General features: G+C 38.0%; 4 protein-coding genes across 6 annotated transcripts; 3 read left to right on the forward strand and 1 right to left on the reverse strand.

The window, feature by feature from the left end:
* On the forward strand, nucleotides 904-9,808 carry LOC18791629. 2 transcript variants are annotated; one of them, XM_020555675.1, is made up of 9 exons: nucleotides 904-1,323; nucleotides 1,422-3,758; nucleotides 4,250-4,382; nucleotides 4,487-4,575; nucleotides 5,312-5,535; nucleotides 5,835-5,921; nucleotides 6,691-6,790; nucleotides 6,946-7,156; nucleotides 7,258-9,808. In XM_020555675.1, exons 2-9 carry the CDS (start codon nucleotides 1,554-1,556, stop codon nucleotides 8,256-8,258), a joined length of 4,050 nt encoding a protein of 1,349 aa, XP_020411264.1. In that variant the 5' UTR covers nucleotides 904-1,323; nucleotides 1,422-1,553; the 3' UTR covers nucleotides 8,259-9,808. The 2 variants fall into 2 exon arrangements, with proteins under 2 accessions (XP_020411264.1, XP_007224485.2); XM_007224423.2 differs by having other exon boundaries at nucleotides 1,078-3,758.
* LOC18790894 (imidazoleglycerol-phosphate dehydratase) lies at nucleotides 10,377-13,055 on the forward strand. Its single transcript, XM_007222042.2, has 8 exons — nucleotides 10,377-10,714; nucleotides 10,799-10,923; nucleotides 11,173-11,277; nucleotides 11,398-11,490; nucleotides 11,807-11,881; nucleotides 12,071-12,133; nucleotides 12,451-12,560; nucleotides 12,711-13,055. The coding sequence occupies exons 1-8, from the start codon at nucleotides 10,456-10,458 to the stop codon at nucleotides 12,736-12,738; spliced, it is 858 nt and encodes a 285-aa protein (XP_007222104.1). The 5' UTR covers nucleotides 10,377-10,455; the 3' UTR covers nucleotides 12,739-13,055.
* On the reverse strand, nucleotides 13,128-14,830 carry LOC18788618 (photosystem II D1 precursor processing protein PSB27-H2, chloroplastic). Of its 2 annotated transcripts, XM_020554874.1 has the most exons (4): nucleotides 14,725-14,830; nucleotides 14,393-14,598; nucleotides 13,563-13,960; nucleotides 13,128-13,468 (listed from the first exon to the last, which is right to left on the reverse strand). In XM_020554874.1, the coding sequence occupies exons 2-4, from the start codon at nucleotides 14,478-14,480 to the stop codon at nucleotides 13,331-13,333; spliced, it is 624 nt and encodes a 207-aa protein (XP_020410463.1). In that variant the 5' UTR covers nucleotides 14,481-14,598; nucleotides 14,725-14,830; the 3' UTR covers nucleotides 13,128-13,330. The 2 variants fall into 2 exon arrangements, with proteins under 2 accessions (XP_020410463.1, XP_007223665.2); XM_007223603.2 differs by lacking the exon at nucleotides 14,725-14,830 and having other exon boundaries at nucleotides 14,393-14,712.
* On the forward strand, nucleotides 15,207-17,291 carry LOC18790089 (40S ribosomal protein S18). Its single transcript, XM_020562589.1, has 4 exons — nucleotides 15,207-15,379; nucleotides 15,473-15,633; nucleotides 16,104-16,292; nucleotides 16,940-17,291. The coding sequence occupies exons 1-4, from the start codon at nucleotides 15,377-15,379 to the stop codon at nucleotides 17,043-17,045; spliced, it is 459 nt and encodes a 152-aa protein (XP_020418178.1). The 5' UTR covers nucleotides 15,207-15,376; the 3' UTR covers nucleotides 17,046-17,291.

Raw genomic sequence — 17,840 nt, forward strand, 5'->3', positions numbered from 1 at the left:
CAACTGGTAAATTTGGAGTTGGTGGCCTAATCCGATAAAAAAATCAGCCACCACCAAAAATAGTAATGAAAACGGTGCACTGAGCCTGGTCCCTAATGAGGCCCAAATTCCTTTTCCAAGTATGCATTACAATTACAACAAAGGCATCCAAATTGTACTCAACCCTTTAGTCAAATTCCTAATATATACGAAAAAAATCTGATGAAGTTTCCCTGGATGATTAGGGTTTATTTCTAATTTATAAGAGATCTAAATTCTGAATCATTCTCGTACATCTTAAATTAAAAAGAAAAACATAAAAAAAATATTCAAAAGAAGATTGCATATGTGAATTAAGATAGTACGCCGATCTCTTACTCTCAAGTTCGATCTCTATCCTCATAAATAAAAGTAATTTTAAATATTAGTGTGTGAAAAAAATACATGACCTTGGTTGATGTTGCCAAGCAATCACCAACAAAAAAAGCATGCTTCTTAGTTATTACCAAAACAAGCCTAGAAAATTGAGAATTTGAGCTCATCTTATCCGAGTCTTTTTATGGTGAGAATGCAATATATAGGCCATAAATGTAGACATTCATATTAATCACATAATTCATTCACTTACATTCAATAAAATGATTATATAACTAACATAAAAATTCACATAAGAAGTCCATATATGACATTTTTCTTATAAATTTCGCAACCTCGGCCTCAGCTCATACAAGCCCAGCAAAGCGGGCCCACCTCCCTTCCAATTTTGTCAGTCTTTTCTATGTTTTTTTTTTCACCCAATCACCGAATCCATGCAAAGATCCCATTGTCTATGCACTCCCCTCTCACGCTCTCTCTCCCTCTCTCTCTGTCGCGCGTGGTAACACGATAAATCCTTAACTAGGAGGATCCCAAAACAAAAGTAGTACAGCCTCCAGCCCCCGGCACCGCTCCCGCCACGTCATCAACCCGAACCGATGACACTTGCGCTCCATCTGACGTGGACACATCCAAACCGTGGATGCATTCGGGTCAAGCCTCGCGTAAAGATTTGGAGGGAAATCTGAGAAAATATTAACGCATGATAAATGCAAAATCTGGAAAAAAGAAAAAAGAAAAAGGAGAAAATGGAAAAATAAATACGGAGCAGAATGGTTGTGTATTTTGTAATTTACAAAGTGGCAATTGCAAATATTTACAATCCAAACCAGCCCTCTTTCTCTCTTCCTCTGCCTCTGCCCCGCCCCCTTCATCTCTCTATGTGATTCGGAGAATTGCGTCGTCGGCGATCGGGCGTGTGCAATCGGCGAAGTGCCGGTGACGGGGTCCAAGGGGCTTTCCGGGGAGGTAAGATTTTCTTGAAATCTTCCTTTGCCGTTTCACTGTACGGTGTTTTTGGAATTAGTGAGATTGAAATATAGGCATTTTGGGTATTTTTGCTTCAGATCTGGTGGGTTTTTGTTTGCGGATTTTTTCTGTGAGAGAATTAGGGTTTCTGTGTCGGATTTTGCTGAATTTGGAATGAATTAAAGGGTGGTTGTGAAATTGGGGGCTTTGGTTTGCGGTGGTTGATGTAGATGGACGAAGGTGTGAGATCTGTTGGCCCTTCTGGGGTGTTGGTGAAGAACAGAAATTCTTCAGGTTGCTTAATTGTTAGAAAGAAACCGGATGGGTTGAGTGGTGGTGTCGGTTCTTCGAGTTCTCGGAAGGTTTTTGAACCGAAGAAGGAGAAGAAAAGGTCGAGGTTGGTCTTAAGCGATTCAGGGTCCAGTGATGAGATAATGGTGCCTCCGCCTCCCCGTAGAAAGGTAGGCTCTGAAACTCTTCGGGTTTGTAATGGTTTAAGAGCATTAGATAAGGGCGCTGTTGAAGGGAGCGAAGTTGGTCAAAAGAGGGAAAGATTGGAACATGCTAGGCGTGATGAGGATGGTATGATCGGTAAAAGTTTTTTGGATGAGAGTGGAGGAAAGAGAAGTAAGTTGGAGGTGTTTGAATTCGATGAGTATGATGCAGAAATTATGCGAAGGAAACGGTTCAATGATGGGGTAGTTGATTTTGGGGGAAGAAGGTTTTCCGGATCACAAAGTGGCATTAAGAGGGAATTTGAAACTAGTTCAGGTAGACATGCCGTTGACAAGAGGAAGAATTTGTACTTTGACAGGACAAGTAGCTTGAATCGGGGAGATCATACTGACAGGGGTAGGTTTGAGATGAATAGGGATGGAGCTCAGCTGCCCTTATTGAGAGACAAGTTCATGGGTCAATCAGAGGAGTCCATTAGGCTACAGGGTAAAAATGGTGTTTTGAAGGTCATGGTGAAGAAGAAAAATAATTTGGGTGGGCCACTGGAGAACTATAATTTTCACAAATCTAAAGAAAGTAGAAAGGCTCCAAGGAGTGAAGATATTGCGAAGAATGTTATTGTCCCTCCATTTTACTCAGAACCAAAGCTTCTTGAGAAACCAGTTTCAGTTGTTAGGACAGAGAAAAACCATGTGAATTTGCGAAAATCATTACCCACTAAGAGCAGTAAGGGCTCCGACTCTGATTCAGAGGATAGTGATACATCGTTGAAGCTCGGACCAAAGAATGTGGAAGCCTCTAAACCAATGAAGAGGGCCGTTTGCAAAGATGAAGATGCTCCTTCATGTGAAAAGACTCCTCCAATCAGAATCAAAGAAGGTAAAGTTAGACGTGGTAGTGGCACGGAGAAGCAAAAACTACGTGAAAGAATACGGGAGATGCTCCTGACTGCAGGCTGGACAATAGATTATAGGCCTAGAAGGAACAGAGACTACCTAGATGCTGTGTACATTAACCCAGCAGGTACAGCTTACTGGTCCATCATTAAGGCTTATGATGCGCTTCAAAAGCAATTAAATGAGGAAAGTGAGGCTAAACGTAGTGCGGAGGGGTCTTCATTTTCACCTATAACTGATGATGTACTCAGCCAATTAACCAGGAAAACTCGAAAGAAGATTGAGAAAGAAATGAAAAAGAAGCATAGGGTTGATGCTGATAGTGAGAATGCAAGAGGAGTCCGTATAAAAAGATCTTCAAGTGTCAAGCATGATCCAGACAGCATGGATAGTGTTAGTTACGAGGAGAAACTAAGCTCCTACTTAAAGCAGGGTGGTAAGTCATTCAAGGGTAAAATGAACGAAAATGGTTTTGCCAGTGTGAACTCAAATGGGCAGAATACCTCTCATCATTTACATGACAGTGTTGAAAAACCGTCCTCAGGATCTAGTTCTCATATGCCACATGGAAGGAAAAGTAGGAAGCTTGGAAGGTGTACTTTGTTGGTTCGTGGTTCTAAACAGGGGGCAAACTCAGAAAGTGATGGCTATGTTCCATATACTGGAAAAAGGACTTTGCTTTCCTGGCTGATTGACTCTGGAACTGTGCAGTTGAGCCAAAAGGTGCAGTATATGAATCGTCGAAGGACTAAAGTAATGCTGGAAGGGTGGATTACAAGAGATGGCATTCACTGTGGTTGCTGTAGTAAAATCCTAACAATCTCAAAATTTGAGATTCATGCGGGAAGCAAATTGCGCCAGCCATTTCAAAATATATGTTTGGATTCTGGGGTTTCCCTTCTGCAATGTCAGATAGATGCATGGAATAGACAAGAGGATATTGAACGCATTGGTTTCCACTCTGTACAAGTTGACGGTGATGATCCTGATGATGATACTTGTGGCCTCTGTGGAGATGGTGGGGATTTGATCTGTTGTGATAGCTGTCCATCAACATTTCATCAGAGCTGCTTGAATATACAGGTATGTTTCTGTTATTTTTCTGCAGATCACAGGATATGGTTCCCAAATTGATGCTATCTATATTTTCAACGGTGCATTGGGTGTAATTTGTTTCCCTTGGGATATATTTTGGTTCATTGAGGGTTTTTGTTCCCTCTACCTATTTAGTTCTGTGAAGTTGAGGTTTACTTTTGATAGAGAGGGATTGCAAATTTATCTGTGATCTTGAGATCTTAGGGGAATTTTTAGATTGTGAGTCATGGAATTGGGTGTGTTTCTGTGGTCTGGGAAATGTTGTCGTATGTGCTTGCAAGTTTTGACACTTAAGGGGAGCTTAATACAAATCTTGTTTATTCAGATGTCTTTTGCCGGCAAACTTGGAGAAACAAGTTTGATTCAGTTTGCTAATAAATCTGAACTAAGAATTGTTCTTAGTGGTTTTGGGAACTTGAGGAATTGATTTACTCTTGTTCACTCTTGGTTAGGTATTGATATATCTTTTCTCATTGCAGATGCTTCCTCCAGGTGATTGGCACTGTCCAAATTGTACATGCAAATTTTGTGGGATAGCAAGTGAGAATGTTGCTGAAGAGGATGATACAACTGTTTCTGCACTGCTCACTTGCAGCCTCTGTGGAAAAAAAAGTACTCATCCTTTGTTCTTCTGAAGTTCTTGGCATCTGCTTATAGGTTTTGTTACCGTTGCTTTCATATGCACTGCTTGAAATATAATTTTTTTACTTCTGTAGGTCATATATCATGTAGTCAGGAAATGGATGTTAGTCCTGCTGATTCTCCTTGTTTAGGCTCTTCCTTCTGTGGACAGAAATGCAGAGAGGTATTTATTTTGGGGTTCAAGCATTTTATTGCCTTGATATGTGTGTGCATGAGGTGACTGTAAATAACAAGGTTGTTAAGATATGAGTATAATTTAAGTATGTCTATTTATTCCCTTTTTTAGTAATTTCTTTTATGTTTGACCAACATAATTTATTTATATTGCATATTGTATTTGTTGGGTTCCTTCTTTCCTTGGTTAGTTACTCTCTGAATAGAGATCCAAAGAGGATTTAGCTTTTAGTTTTCAACTTGGATATTTTATTTCTTTTCTCAATGGCCAAACATAAAACAATTACAATGCCATAGTATATTTTTTTCATTTAATAATACAACAAACTTCTGGCCATGAGGTTTGAATCCATGATCTCCTCCAATAAAGTAGAGATTTGTTGTCATACTTGAATAGCTCCTCAATAAAGTGGAGGCCGATTGCATGCCATGAAGATTTTTTGAAAGAACGTGGTGTTGAAGTTTTTTTCTTCATATTTTTATTACCTAAATGTCAATTTATATGGTGTTAGAAAAAAATGTAAATTTTGGTAAGTCGTTTTTATTTATTTATAAATTACAGTTTTTTTTTTTCCTTCTTATTTCTCTGCAATGATGTTGTTCATTGGCAATAACCTCAATGGTTTAGATTGATGTAGAAATGGTGTTTTTCTTTAACCTTTTCTAACTTTTGTGTTCTCGTTTTAAGGCACTGACTTCAAACTTTAATTTTGTTGCTTTTTTAGCTCTTTGAGAATTTGAAGAAGTATCTTGGGGTCAAACATGAACTAGAAGCAGGATTTTCATGGACGCTTGTTCATAGAACAGATGAAGATCAAGGGTTTCCTCAAAGAGTCGAAAGCAATTCTAAGCTTGCTGTTGCTTTGACTGTTATGGATGAATGTTTTCTGCCTATTGTTGACAGGAGGAGTGGGATCAATTTAATTCATAATGTTCTTTATAATTGTGGGTAAGCGCTGATATCCATTAATGTTGATTTAGCTGTCATCTTAGAAAGTTTGCTTTTCAACTCTCTGATTTTCATGAACAAGACCTTGCTACACCACATAGAAGGTGGGGTAGATATTGAAATTCAAGATAAATACATGCATATGTTGTGTTATATTTATCTGCTGGCTTTCAAGATTAATTGAGAGTTGTAAACTTGATTCCAAGTAAACTTTTTATATGTGTTTTTTTTTTTTTTTTGGGTGTAAGATAGGCTGCTGGGTGTTTGAGTAATGATTTATTTTGTCTCCCTTTTATTAGATCGAACTTCAATCGACTGAACTACGGTGGATTCTACACCGCTATCTTAGAGAGAGGTGATGAAATAATTTCTGCGGCATCTATCAGGTACATTCTCATATATGAGGGCTATTTATATCTTAGTTGTTACATATGCATTTTTTTCTTCACTTTTTAGGCTGCATCTTTGGTTTTTTTTACTTGCATTGTTTATAGATGCCCCAGTTCATTATTTCAGTTTCCCCTTTTGTCAAAAGAGTTAGTAAAGGGTCATGAGCTATTTTAACTTTCTACTAGAAGGATTATCAAACGCTGTTCGTGCACATGAGTTGGTGAAGGAGCTAGTGTAGGAGGAAGAGTGAAAGTAGGAAATAATGGAAGCTGAAGTAATCTACAATTATCATGCCATCTTTACTTTTTAAGTCTATCATTAATACCTTTTCATATGATACTGGTATATATGTGATTGGCAAATAGGTTTGTTATTATAATAGTATGTGTATGTGTGTGTTTGTATTATCATTGGTAACGCAGTCAAGTATCATGAGTTACTTTCCTAAACCCAAAAACATCATGAGTTGTTTATACTTTATATTTTCAACTTTTCGGTAACTGATTGTCTTTAACTTATTATTTTAATGCGAAGTGCTGTATGATAAGTTTGCTATTGTTGAATTTAATTGGGGTCCCCAAAACTACTGCGCTTGTGCATTTGTTGGCATGACAATGAACATACCTTTGAATTGTTTACTGTTTATAACTAGGTTTTGGTATGAGTGGAGATTCTTCTCAAGTTGGTTCTTGAGATCTATGGTTCTCTATTTGGTTTATCATGTAAACACGTTCTTTTAAATTATGTAATCTACTTTCTGGTTAGGTTTCACGGTACAAAGTTAGCAGAGATGCCATTCATTGGAACTCGTCACATATATAGGCGACAAGGGATGTGCCGTCGGCTTTTTTATGCCATTGAATCGGTAAAGCTATGAGAACAATGCTTTTATGGTGATTTTATTTGTATGGAAAGGATATTTGAAATTTTTTAACTTGAATTTGTTCTCTCTCAACTGTAGTCTTTCCTGTTTTGTTTTCTTATATGGCATTGATTGTTCTTGTTCTTTCTATTTTGAAGGCTCTATGCTCTCTAAAGGTTGAGAAATTAATTATCCCTGCAATTGCGGAACTCATGCATACATGGACAGAAGTTTTTGGTTTTATTTCTATTGAGGAATCGTTCAAGCAAGAAATGAGGTCGATGAATATGTTAGTGTTCCCTGGTATAGACATGCTACAGAAGTTGTTAGCAGATCAAGAAAATGAGGGGAACATGACAGCCAACACAGGTTCTATTTAAAATGTTTTTTGATTTTCCTTAATCACAACAATATTAGCCTGTTCTCTGACTTTGCTTTTCCTTTCCACCCTCATTTTCACCTTGCAATAGATTTAAAGCAAATGGATTGCGAAGGCAAGGATTGTATAAAGCCTGGGGGCAGAAGCAAATCAGACATTGGTTCTCCGGCTAGTCTTGATGGCCATGGGTCTGATGAAGCTGGTTTGCGTCCTATCAATGAAACAGTTGATGAAGATGCTGCTACGGATTCTGGTTCACGACGTATCCGTGTCTCCTTAAATGATACTCCTGTGATGAGTGGTTCATTAGATGCTTCTGATGAACTTAAAAATTTAGATTCCACTGAAAGGAGTATATCTTCTGACTCTGCTTCAGGGGCTGAATTGGCTGGATCTACTTTTGACAAGGAATTCCCTCCTATTAATACAAGCCATGAAGCTCTAGAGACAGAAAATAAACCAGTGCTGGATTCTCCTGTTGAAGATAAAATGCAGTCTACCTCTCAGGGGGCTGGTGCTTCTTTAAATAACACTTCCATGTTGAGTAGTAGGTCGTCAGATGCTTCTAATGAACGTAACATTCAGGTTTCAAACAAGGGGACTACATCTTCTGACTCTGATTCAGAAACCAAGTCAGCAGAATACGCTTCTGATGCAAAATGCCAGTCACACCCTGATACAGGCCACAATAAAAAGGTGGAAATAGAATCCATTTTGGATACTTCTCTGAAAGAAAACTCTTCAAAGTCTTTGGAAGAAGGTGCTTTGGATGATTCCTGCGAAGATGATTCCCATGAAGAGACTGTTGATGTTGCCTGTCTTGAGCCTATTAACTCTTCAGGAGAAACTTTTGCAAAGAACACCAAGGAGGAAGCTAATGGAAATCCAGATTCCAGTTTCTGTGATGCAAATGAGAGTTCCTTGCCAAATAAATGTGATTTGGATATTCAGTTTGATTGTGAGACTAAAAACGAATCATGCGTGGCTTCAGAAGTTGCTTCCGATGCAATGGATTGTGAAAAGAGCCTTCCTCAAGCATCTAGTGATGGTTCCAGGACTGATTCTGGGAAGGCTGAATCTGGTTCTCTTTGATATAATTAAGAAATGTTTGCTGAGTTCTGTATGCCAAACCATAAATCTCTCTGAGTGTTGGAAAGCATCATTTGTTCACAATTTTGCGGGGCATTGGAGCTGATGGCGATACCTTGATTTGGATTGCATGAATAAGAAGAATTTGTTACAACTCCAAGGAAATTGATAGTCCTTTGCCTTGTTTTTAGTATGGTTTTAAGGTTCTAGTTCAACTTTAAGTGGACTTCAAGATTATTTCTTATCCTTGGAAGTTGCAAGATGTGCCATTGTTGCATCTAGGATGGTGTTATGTACAATTAAGTCAACGGTGAAGTTGCTGATGCTAAACGACGTTTTGAACGTCCCAGGTATGGCAGTAAGAGACTGATGCTGCTTCAATGCCTGTATATCTGGATCTGCTTGATGTGAAGTTTGGGATTTTTCCGATGTCAGGTCATCACATGACAGGTGGTATAAGAAAATTCTTTTGCAGGTGTTTTCATGTTAAATTTTAGCATTTGTACCTAGTGCCGGTGCAGCATTAACAGACCTCAGCCGCAATTTTGATTGCCCAACTGTTTGGAAGCAACAAACTTCTGTATTGTCAACTTCTGTAGCTCAGATCAGCTTCTCATTCGAAATTTCAAGTATGGGGTTTAATCATTGACTTTTTTTCTTAGCGGTATAGGTGCATGATAAGTGAAGGTCTCTTGAGTGAAGAGGAAAAAGGTGCTCTGGTATTGAATGGAGTTGTTCCCATGCATTTGATGATGATTTGCCATAAAATGTCTGAAGCACTCGTTAGATGTGTAGATTTATTGGACTTAAAATCCCATTGCTCATAGGATCATATGAGGGCTCATGCCTGTGTATATTTATGTTCCTTTGAACTTTAAAGCTCTTCAGTTTTGTTATATTCAAGCTTCTCGTGTTCTTCTCTAAACCAAGGCATGTTACGTTGTACCTCAAACTACTGTTTTGTTAGAAATATTGTGAAATGTTACCTCCAAAACAAGTTTTTTTTTTTTCTGAATAGATTGTTCATTTTTAATTGGATTTGTTGATTCGTATGGTCATCATGGGATCCACTTCTAAGAGACGTGCGTGCCTGCATGTAGTAACACAATGTGGCCCTTATTCTTCGGCTCGTATAAAATGCCGAAATTCAGTTGAATGAATGATTATTGCTCTCTTCAGATTTCACATTTTAAGAGATACAGAGGGAGGCAATGGACATGTGCACAGGCGTAGCCCCGTTCCTCTATGGTGTGATTCACCGACTCAAGCGTCGGTGGGGATATCGGAGGGTGGAGGTTGAAGAAGAAGAAGAGCATGGTTTGATTAATCCGAGGAGGGTGGAGGTTGAAGAAGAAGAGCATGGTTTGATTAATCGACGGTTCAGAGTTGTGGGAATTGCAGTCATCATTTCGAGGAGGTTGAAGAACATTATGTCTGGTCATATGGTTTGAAGTGTGTAACTTTGTATATGCCATTGATCCCTGACCATTTCGTTCATCATATATGGACTGTATTGTTCAACATTCCAAGCTTAATTCTATCAAATTTGCTCATTAAGCCTTCTAATTTTTGTAGTTATTGATGCCACTTTATTATTTATTCTCACCAATTTTTTTTTCTTTCCCAACTTCTAAGATTGGAGGGAGAAATATAGCTTCCATGATAATTTTTTTGACCGAACTTAATCTAGCAAAACTTTTTGGCTAAGGACTTGAATCTAAAAATTCCAAAAAGAAAATATGGATTGATTACTATAATATTATAAGATTTTATTGGCCTAATACTAATTATTATTATTATTTTTTTTAAATTTTTATAAAGCTAATAATTTTGTAAACAAATAAAAAAAATTAGTTTCTTTTTACAAAGATGACATCCGAAACTAGTCTAATGTATGGGAATTTTATTGGCCTAATACTAATTATTATTATTATTATTTTTAATTTTTATAAAGCTAATAATTTTGTAAACAAATAAAAAAAATTAGTTTCTTTTTACAAAGATGACATCCGAAACTAGTCTAATGTATGGGAAGGAGAGTCGAACTTGACTGTAGGGCGGGTGGTAACTTTGGCTAATTGGCCTAGCCCACGTCTACAAAAGAAAGAAATAGTTGAGCGAAAGCTATTTTAAAAGTGTGAATTAACTCCACCAGGTACAAAGTCCGTATTCTAAAGAATTGCCTCCTCCGTTTTCACAAATGGAGCTATCAGCAGCAGCGCCACCCGGTATTCTTAACTGTTCATCTCCTCCACTAAAACCGAGGGTTAGCTTCGCGGTTTCTCGTACAGATCTCACACCCACCCTTCCTTCTCTACGCGCATCATCTTCTTCACTGAACCCAAGCCGCCACTTGAAGCTCAAACACATGGACTCTCAGAGAAGCCTCTCACCGCGTGCCTCTCTGGCCGAAAACAATGGCTCTACTCTGACCGATTCCCCGACCCCAAGTAACTCAGGTAACCCTAACCCTAATATCAATTCTTGAGCTGGGTTTTGAAATTTAAATTGAATTCTAATTGCTGGGGCTGTAACTCTCTTAGGGGTTCGAATTGGGGAGGTCAAGAGGGTGACCAAGGAGACCAATGTCTCGGTCAAAATAAACCTGGACGGCACTGGAGTTGCTGATTCTAGTACTGGGATTCCCTTCCTTGATCATATGTTGGATGTCAGTATTATTTTGCTCTTAGCTCTTTTTGAAATTATGTAGTTAAAATTCATTCTTTGGTGAAAGGCATTGATATTATACTTGTAAACTCAATTTACAGTGATGGGTCTGTTTTGGATTTGTTTTGAAATAGATTAAATTGATTTTCTGCTTAGAGAAGCTGTTTTAGTGATGTATGGTTCTGTTTCATGTGCTTTTGTATATAACATGATCCATTACTTATTTGTTGTATTTTCTTGTTTATTCTAGCAACTTGCTTCACATGGGTTGTTGGACGTGCATGTAAGGGCTATTGGTGACATCCACATTGATGATCATCACACAAATGAAGATGTTGCTCTTGCTATCGGAACGGTACTCTAGAAAGCAGCCCATCTTGATATTGCCTTTGGGTCGCCAGCATCTTTCTTCTGTTTTGAATCCATATAATCTGTAGAAGCCCATCTTGATAATCTAATTCTGCTTGGTCTGCAGGCTTTGCTTCAAGCACTTGGTGATAGAAAAGGAATCAACAGGTTTGGTGACTTCTCTGCTCCTCTTGATGAAGCACTGATACATGTCTCACTGGTATGTTTAATACAACCATTTCACTAAAATAAATGTATAATAATATTTGACAGTAAGGAAAATTTTATGTTGAATTCTTAGGCTTTATCTTTTGATTTATATGAATGTATGAGAGTAAACTTGGTGCTATCATCAAGAGGGACAAAGTGTGAGGGCCAAGCTTGATGGGGTCTTGAGACTAGAATGGTAATTTTTTCGGAGGGACAGTTGTTCAGCTGCTGTAGAATCAATTATTGTGTCAATTGGTTTATATGTCCTTTTTTAAATTACTGTATTCCAAAATAAGAAGTATGCTTCATTAGAGGTTTTTGTTCAGGATTTATCTGGCCGACCATATTTGGGTTATGATCTGCAGATACCCACCGAGAGGGTTGGGACATATGACACTCAGGTAGTTTAATTTTCTTCGTCCATTTTTAAATCTAGGCTTCAGATTCCTGCTGCATATGTTTTTTTTATTATCTGTTTAGCACAAAAACTTGACCAGTCTTGTATAGTGGGATCCTTTCTTTCTATTTGCTTTTGGAAATTTTTAGGCGTTTAGAGTTACTAATTTTTGTTTGAACTGGCCTTTTCATAGCTGGTGGAACATTTTTTCCAGTCTTTGGTGAATACTTCTGGTATGACACTCCACATCCGGCAGGTAGTGTGCATAGCTTTTTAAAAATCGTAATTCATCCAAATATTTGTTTGTTCAGACAGAGACTAAAAGTGAACTTTAATGAATAAATTGCCATCTCTCTTTGTGCATGAATCAATTATCTGTACTTTGAACATTCCTCTGTGCAATGTGAAATGGACTTGTTATTCAACCATTTCAGGTGCATAATCTTCTACATATGTCAGTAACTACACCAATTACTATTTTCTTTTGATTCATCAACTAGCAGGGCTATAATGGTTTTCACATTGCTCCAGTTTTAGTTTGTGACAGAATTTTCTACTTTTGGTTGGGCACAGCTTGCTGGAAGAAATTCTCACCATATTATTGAGGCAACTTTCAAGGCATTTGCTAGGGCTCTCCGACAAGCCACAGAACATGACCGACGTCGCCTTGGGACTGTGCCAAGGTTTGATATGAACCAATTTCATTCGAACAGCTTTGACTGGATAATTAATCTTTTCTTGATCTTTGGTGAATCAACCATGTTACTCAATGTGTTATTTACTCTTTGACATATGAAACTTGATCTTAACTTTGTGGAATCTATTATGTGCAGTTCAAAAGGTGTCCTGTCACGTTCTTGATGCTCCATAGACCCTCATTTTTCTTGAAGCATACATCAAGGAGATCCAGTTTGGTGATTTCTCTTTATGTTCTAAGATAAAAGCAAGTTAAAGCTCCACCATGTTAAAGACAAGGCTAGTTATCAGATCTCTAGTGATAGATGTCAAGTTGAAAACGCAGACGTGAGTTGTTGCATGGCTGGTATTTATACAGCTATGCGAACAAAGGTGTTGTATATGTATCATTACAGTGGCAATAAGTTATTCCTGATTGGTGTAAAAATAATGGGCACTTAGGTTCTTGTTGAGTATTTAGTGGTTTTGATGTGGCAAACAAATGGTTCTCCTTCTCGTCCGAAAGAAATGCATTAATGTCCCTGCTCCATTTTTGCTAAGATCTGTTCCTCGTATAAAATTACAACATATGGCTGCTCATAAGAAATTCGTCAAATGAGGTACATATTAATAGCAAAAGAGCTTTACACAACAAATTTGTTTATGGTGTTGAGAAATGGTGGAGGCATCAAACTGAAGCTCTCTAAATTCTCTCCACAAATCAACTGATTAAACTTGGTGTAAGAGATACGCGTGCTGCCCCTAAAAATCTGATGCCTCACAAAAACGCTTCAGCTGTATTCAAATCATTCAATATCTCAGACTTAACTTCTTCAGGCAGCGGGGCAGAAGGCCCTGCCTTGGAATAAAAGCCGGCCAACGATCGTATCGCTTTCTCAATCTCAACATAAGACTCCTGCAAGTTATTAACCAAAAACTAGATTTCTTAGCAAACAGTGAACTAATTCAACAGTTCCATGTCGTTGAACGTACAAGTTAATTAGCTATACCTCTTGAGCCACCTCTTGTTGTCCTCTCCAATTGCCCAAATACTCTCGAATCGACTCCTTTGCTGCATCTGCAGTACGCCTGAATTTGGCATTATCCTTAGGATCTTCATTCAGCGATTCGCGCAATGTCTTCACGACCTCCTTTGCTGACTTCAAGTAAGCCTTCGGCAACACTTTTCCAGACTTGGTTTTCTCATTAGGGTCAAACAGTGATTTAAGAGCACCTATAACTCCATCCTTTTCCTCTTCATCATCCGACTTATCATCAGCCCAAACCGGTGATGGTGCTAAGCCATAGTTAATGGTCAGAATCGTAACAATCATGGCACCAGCTACAAAATGGCGGCGACTTGATGAAGCTTCTTGAGAGGGTAGCTCACATCTGGATTGTACTTTATCTGTTATGTAGCAAAATAACAGCCAAAAGAGAAAAATTGTGTAGTGAGTGACATCTCCATCAGGTGAGAACCATTATGCAGTCATATATCAACATTAAACATTTGCTTAGATGTTAGTAGTATAGATGGTTAGATGGTTAGATTTTTGGGTAACCAATCTGTGAGAAGAATACATGTAGACTGAATAAAGATGATATAGTGTTCAACACAACACATCTTTCACTATGAAAACTTCCAATCTAGGATAAATCACAATGCACATTCTGTTTCTGCCATAACCTCTAGAAATAGAAATAGAAATTCAGGTTTGTTCCTCAAAAGAAAAAGAGAAAGAGATAAAATTCAGGCTAACTACAGTTGATACAGAAAAAGCACATATATGAAACTTTCAGGCCCTGAAAAGAAAACCCATTAGGATTTTTCAATACTTACACTCTTTGGCAGGTTTCAAGGTATTCTCCCTTGTCCTGGAAATTACAGGGGGAAAGGTCTTTGCTGCAAGAAGAACATGAACAGCCATTCTTCTTCAATTAATCTCAAGCAACTTGACTAGCTATATCCATTGCATTCTAGAAATCAAAACAGCTGCAATCTCTTGAATTCTGCTACCCTACTGCCCCATTTGCTCAGAGTTTCAGCTTCATCACACAGAAAAAGCATTATACTCAAGAAAGCAACTAAATTTCCAAATAACATAAGTCAATTAAATATCTTTGCTGTTCAGAATTGAAGAGGTGTAGGCAAAAGAAGAAAGAACTTGGTACTTGAAAACAATTCCAATGGCTGGATGATCGCTTGGAGAAAATCTTTTTGTACAGTCTCTGCCTCGGCTTCTAGCTTCTAAATTGTTTCTGGTCATTTTCGAGTTATGGGCTTTATCCACAGGGACACATACTGAGATTTTTGATTAAAATGAAGGATACAATAGTCATTATAAAAAGAAGAATGACCTTTTGCACTCTATTTGCAGAAAAGAACTTGCATACCATGGTGATACTACTGTTTTGTTATTCCCTATTAATATCGTTTTCGTGATAAAAATCACAAAACATTACTATTTATGTAACATGCAAGTTTTTCTCTTATTTACTAAAATTTTCCATTTGGGCTTTAATAAATTTTTTTTTTTTTTCTACATGAGAACTAAAATTCTAAAAATTTATACTGTTTTGGGACCCATATCTTTTGAGGATAGTCGAATAAATGATGGACGGCTACGAATTCATCAATAAGGAGTGCACGTAAGGATGTGCCGCAGCCCATAAGACCCATCTAGGGTTTTGGGCTTTACGAACTTCCCCCAGATATAATCCTTTAAATCCATCTTTTTCTTTCACTGGCCCTCTCTCACCCGGCGCGCTTGCACACACACACGCAGAGTCGCAGAGAGAGAGAGCAAACCCTAACGCCGCAACAATGGTGAGCTAATTCCTTCCAAACGACTGGTTTCGATAAGTATCTTCATCTTCAACCTTTAATCTTAAATCTTACTTTGATTTTCTTCTGTTGCAGTCTCTCGTCGCAAATGAGGAGTTCCAGCATATTCTGCGTGTGCTGAACACCAACGTCGATGGAAAGCAGAAGATCATGTTCGCTCTCACCTCCATCAAGGGTATTGGGAGACGTTTCGCCAACATCGTCTGCAAGAAGGCCGACGTAGACATGAACAAAAGGTTCGTTTTTTTCTTCTTTATATTTGTTTATTTCCCTAATCAAAGTCATAGATCTATGTAGCCCAATGTGATTTATCATTTCCCAGCTCTTTTTCGTTATTAGATGTAGCCATTTAGTTAGATTTTATTCATTTATGTAAATAACAATGATTAAATCTTGTTACTTTGACAACTTTTTTGCATCGTTTTGATGCTGGAATGCATTATGTATTTCCATTTCTTTTGAATCTATTGGAATTTTTATTTGCAATTGTAATATTTGAGCTGATTGTATTGGCACATCAATATTTGAATTATAAACCTTTTACTCCAGTGGTAAGTGATGTGGGCTAGAGAATAGGGACCCTATGTTATTTTTCATCTTCATATTACTGTATGATACTGGGTTATAAATTGGCAAGCGAGTTCATTATTGGGTGCACACGAGATCACTATTTAGTGTACATGGGTCTAATTTAGCCACACTGCAGGGCTGGTGAGCTATCTGCCGCTGAGCTCGACAACCTGATGACCATCGTGGCCAACCCACGCCAGTTCAAGATCCCTGACTGGTTTCTGAACAGAAAGAAGGACTACAAGGATGGTAAATATTCTCAGGTCGTCTCCAATGCTCTGGACATGAAGCTCAGGGATGACCTTGAGCGCTTGAAGAAGATCAGGTCTGTTTTCTAGTTGTTTTGCTTGTGTTTCAGTATTGGTTTTTTTTTTCTTTTGTTTAGTTTCTGATTTATTGTTGTTGGTGTTGTCATCTGTTCTCTTCTTGTTATGCTTCTGTCCACTGACTCTTTTTTGTGTACTGTTGGCTTACTTTCTTATTCTAATATGTTTATGCTGAATCTTAATCTGAGCTTGCGTAGCGCTTCTCTTTCAGAGTTTAATATACTATGTAATTGGTTAGCAATATTGTCAGTGATTGGCAATTGTACTAGATAAGATTGTCCTAGATCATTCCAGGCTACCAGCTCCAAGTTATATCCTAGTATCTGGGAAGTAGCCAAGTAAATTTATTTTCCTTTTTGGCCCTTGCATACTCATTCCTAGCAAGAAACATATTGGAAATACAAGTATTATAATTATCTGGGGTCAGTAATTTGTCTATTCATCTGACATATTAGTAGGTGAAGGATAGGCCAGACATGATGATGTTTGTCATTTTAGTTAAATTTGGGCAGTTTATCCAAGTGGTTTTACTTGACAGTTTTTGATGTTTACTGGCCTACATATTATCTACTCAGACGAACATCTATATGTTGTTTAAGACTATTGGGCTTGGAGTTGTGACTGATATTTCTTTCTCAATGATCAGGAATCACCGTGGTCTTCGACACTACTGGGGTCTTCGTGTGCGTGGACAGCACACCAAGACCACTGGCCGCAGGGGGAAGACTGTTGGTGTCTCCAAGAAGCGTTGAAGAATTTTTATCGTCATTCTTGGATGTTGTTTGGATATCATGTTTGCGCATTTTGTTTTACATTTTCAAATACCCTCTAGTTTAGCAACCTCAATCTACTTCAGTTTTGATGGATTCATGCAGTATGTCTAGCTGTCTTTTATTTGTTCCTTTTGGACTGCTTGGTCTTTTGTGTTTGAGGATAGTATGTTATGCAATGGAATTTGATCCCCAATATTAGTTAAAATTCTCAATTATCCTTTTTTATGATTTGGAGATTGTTGATAGGGCAATGCCTTTCTGATTAGTATGGCTTAAATGGGCCGTTACCTTTCTCTGATCGGTGCAGTCGAGTGGTTTGTAAATCATATAAAAATCATGCACGTATTTGGTTTAGCTGGCATCGAAATAGATTAGTGCAGAGTGGTTTGTTAAATCATAGCAAAACCAATGCATATATTTGGTTTAGCTGGCATCCAATGCCTATTGCGTCCCTTTGTGCCAGTTTAGTGTCGTAAAAACTGGTTATCTAATATGTTTCGAATATAATCACGGTAACTTGAGCCTTGAATGCCAACTCGGCTTCAGACCCAGTTGTATAGTAGTATGGTTCTGTAGTACAACTCAATCACGTGTTACTTCAAGCTTGTCTCAAATATTGAAAGAGGTGTTACTTCAAGCTTGTCTCGAATATTAAAAGAGGTGTTACTTCAAGCTTGCCTCAAATATTGAAAGAGGTGTGAATTGGAAACCACGACAAGATGAAATTGCATGCAAAACTTGAGTTTTGATTAGTGAATATGGTGTTGGCAACAA

The sequence above is a fragment of the Prunus persica genome, chromosome G1 (assembly GCF_000346465.2).
Source record: "Prunus persica cultivar Lovell chromosome G1, Prunus_persica_NCBIv2, whole genome shotgun sequence".
Lineage (NCBI taxonomy): Eukaryota > Viridiplantae > Streptophyta > Magnoliopsida > Rosales > Rosaceae > Prunus > Prunus persica.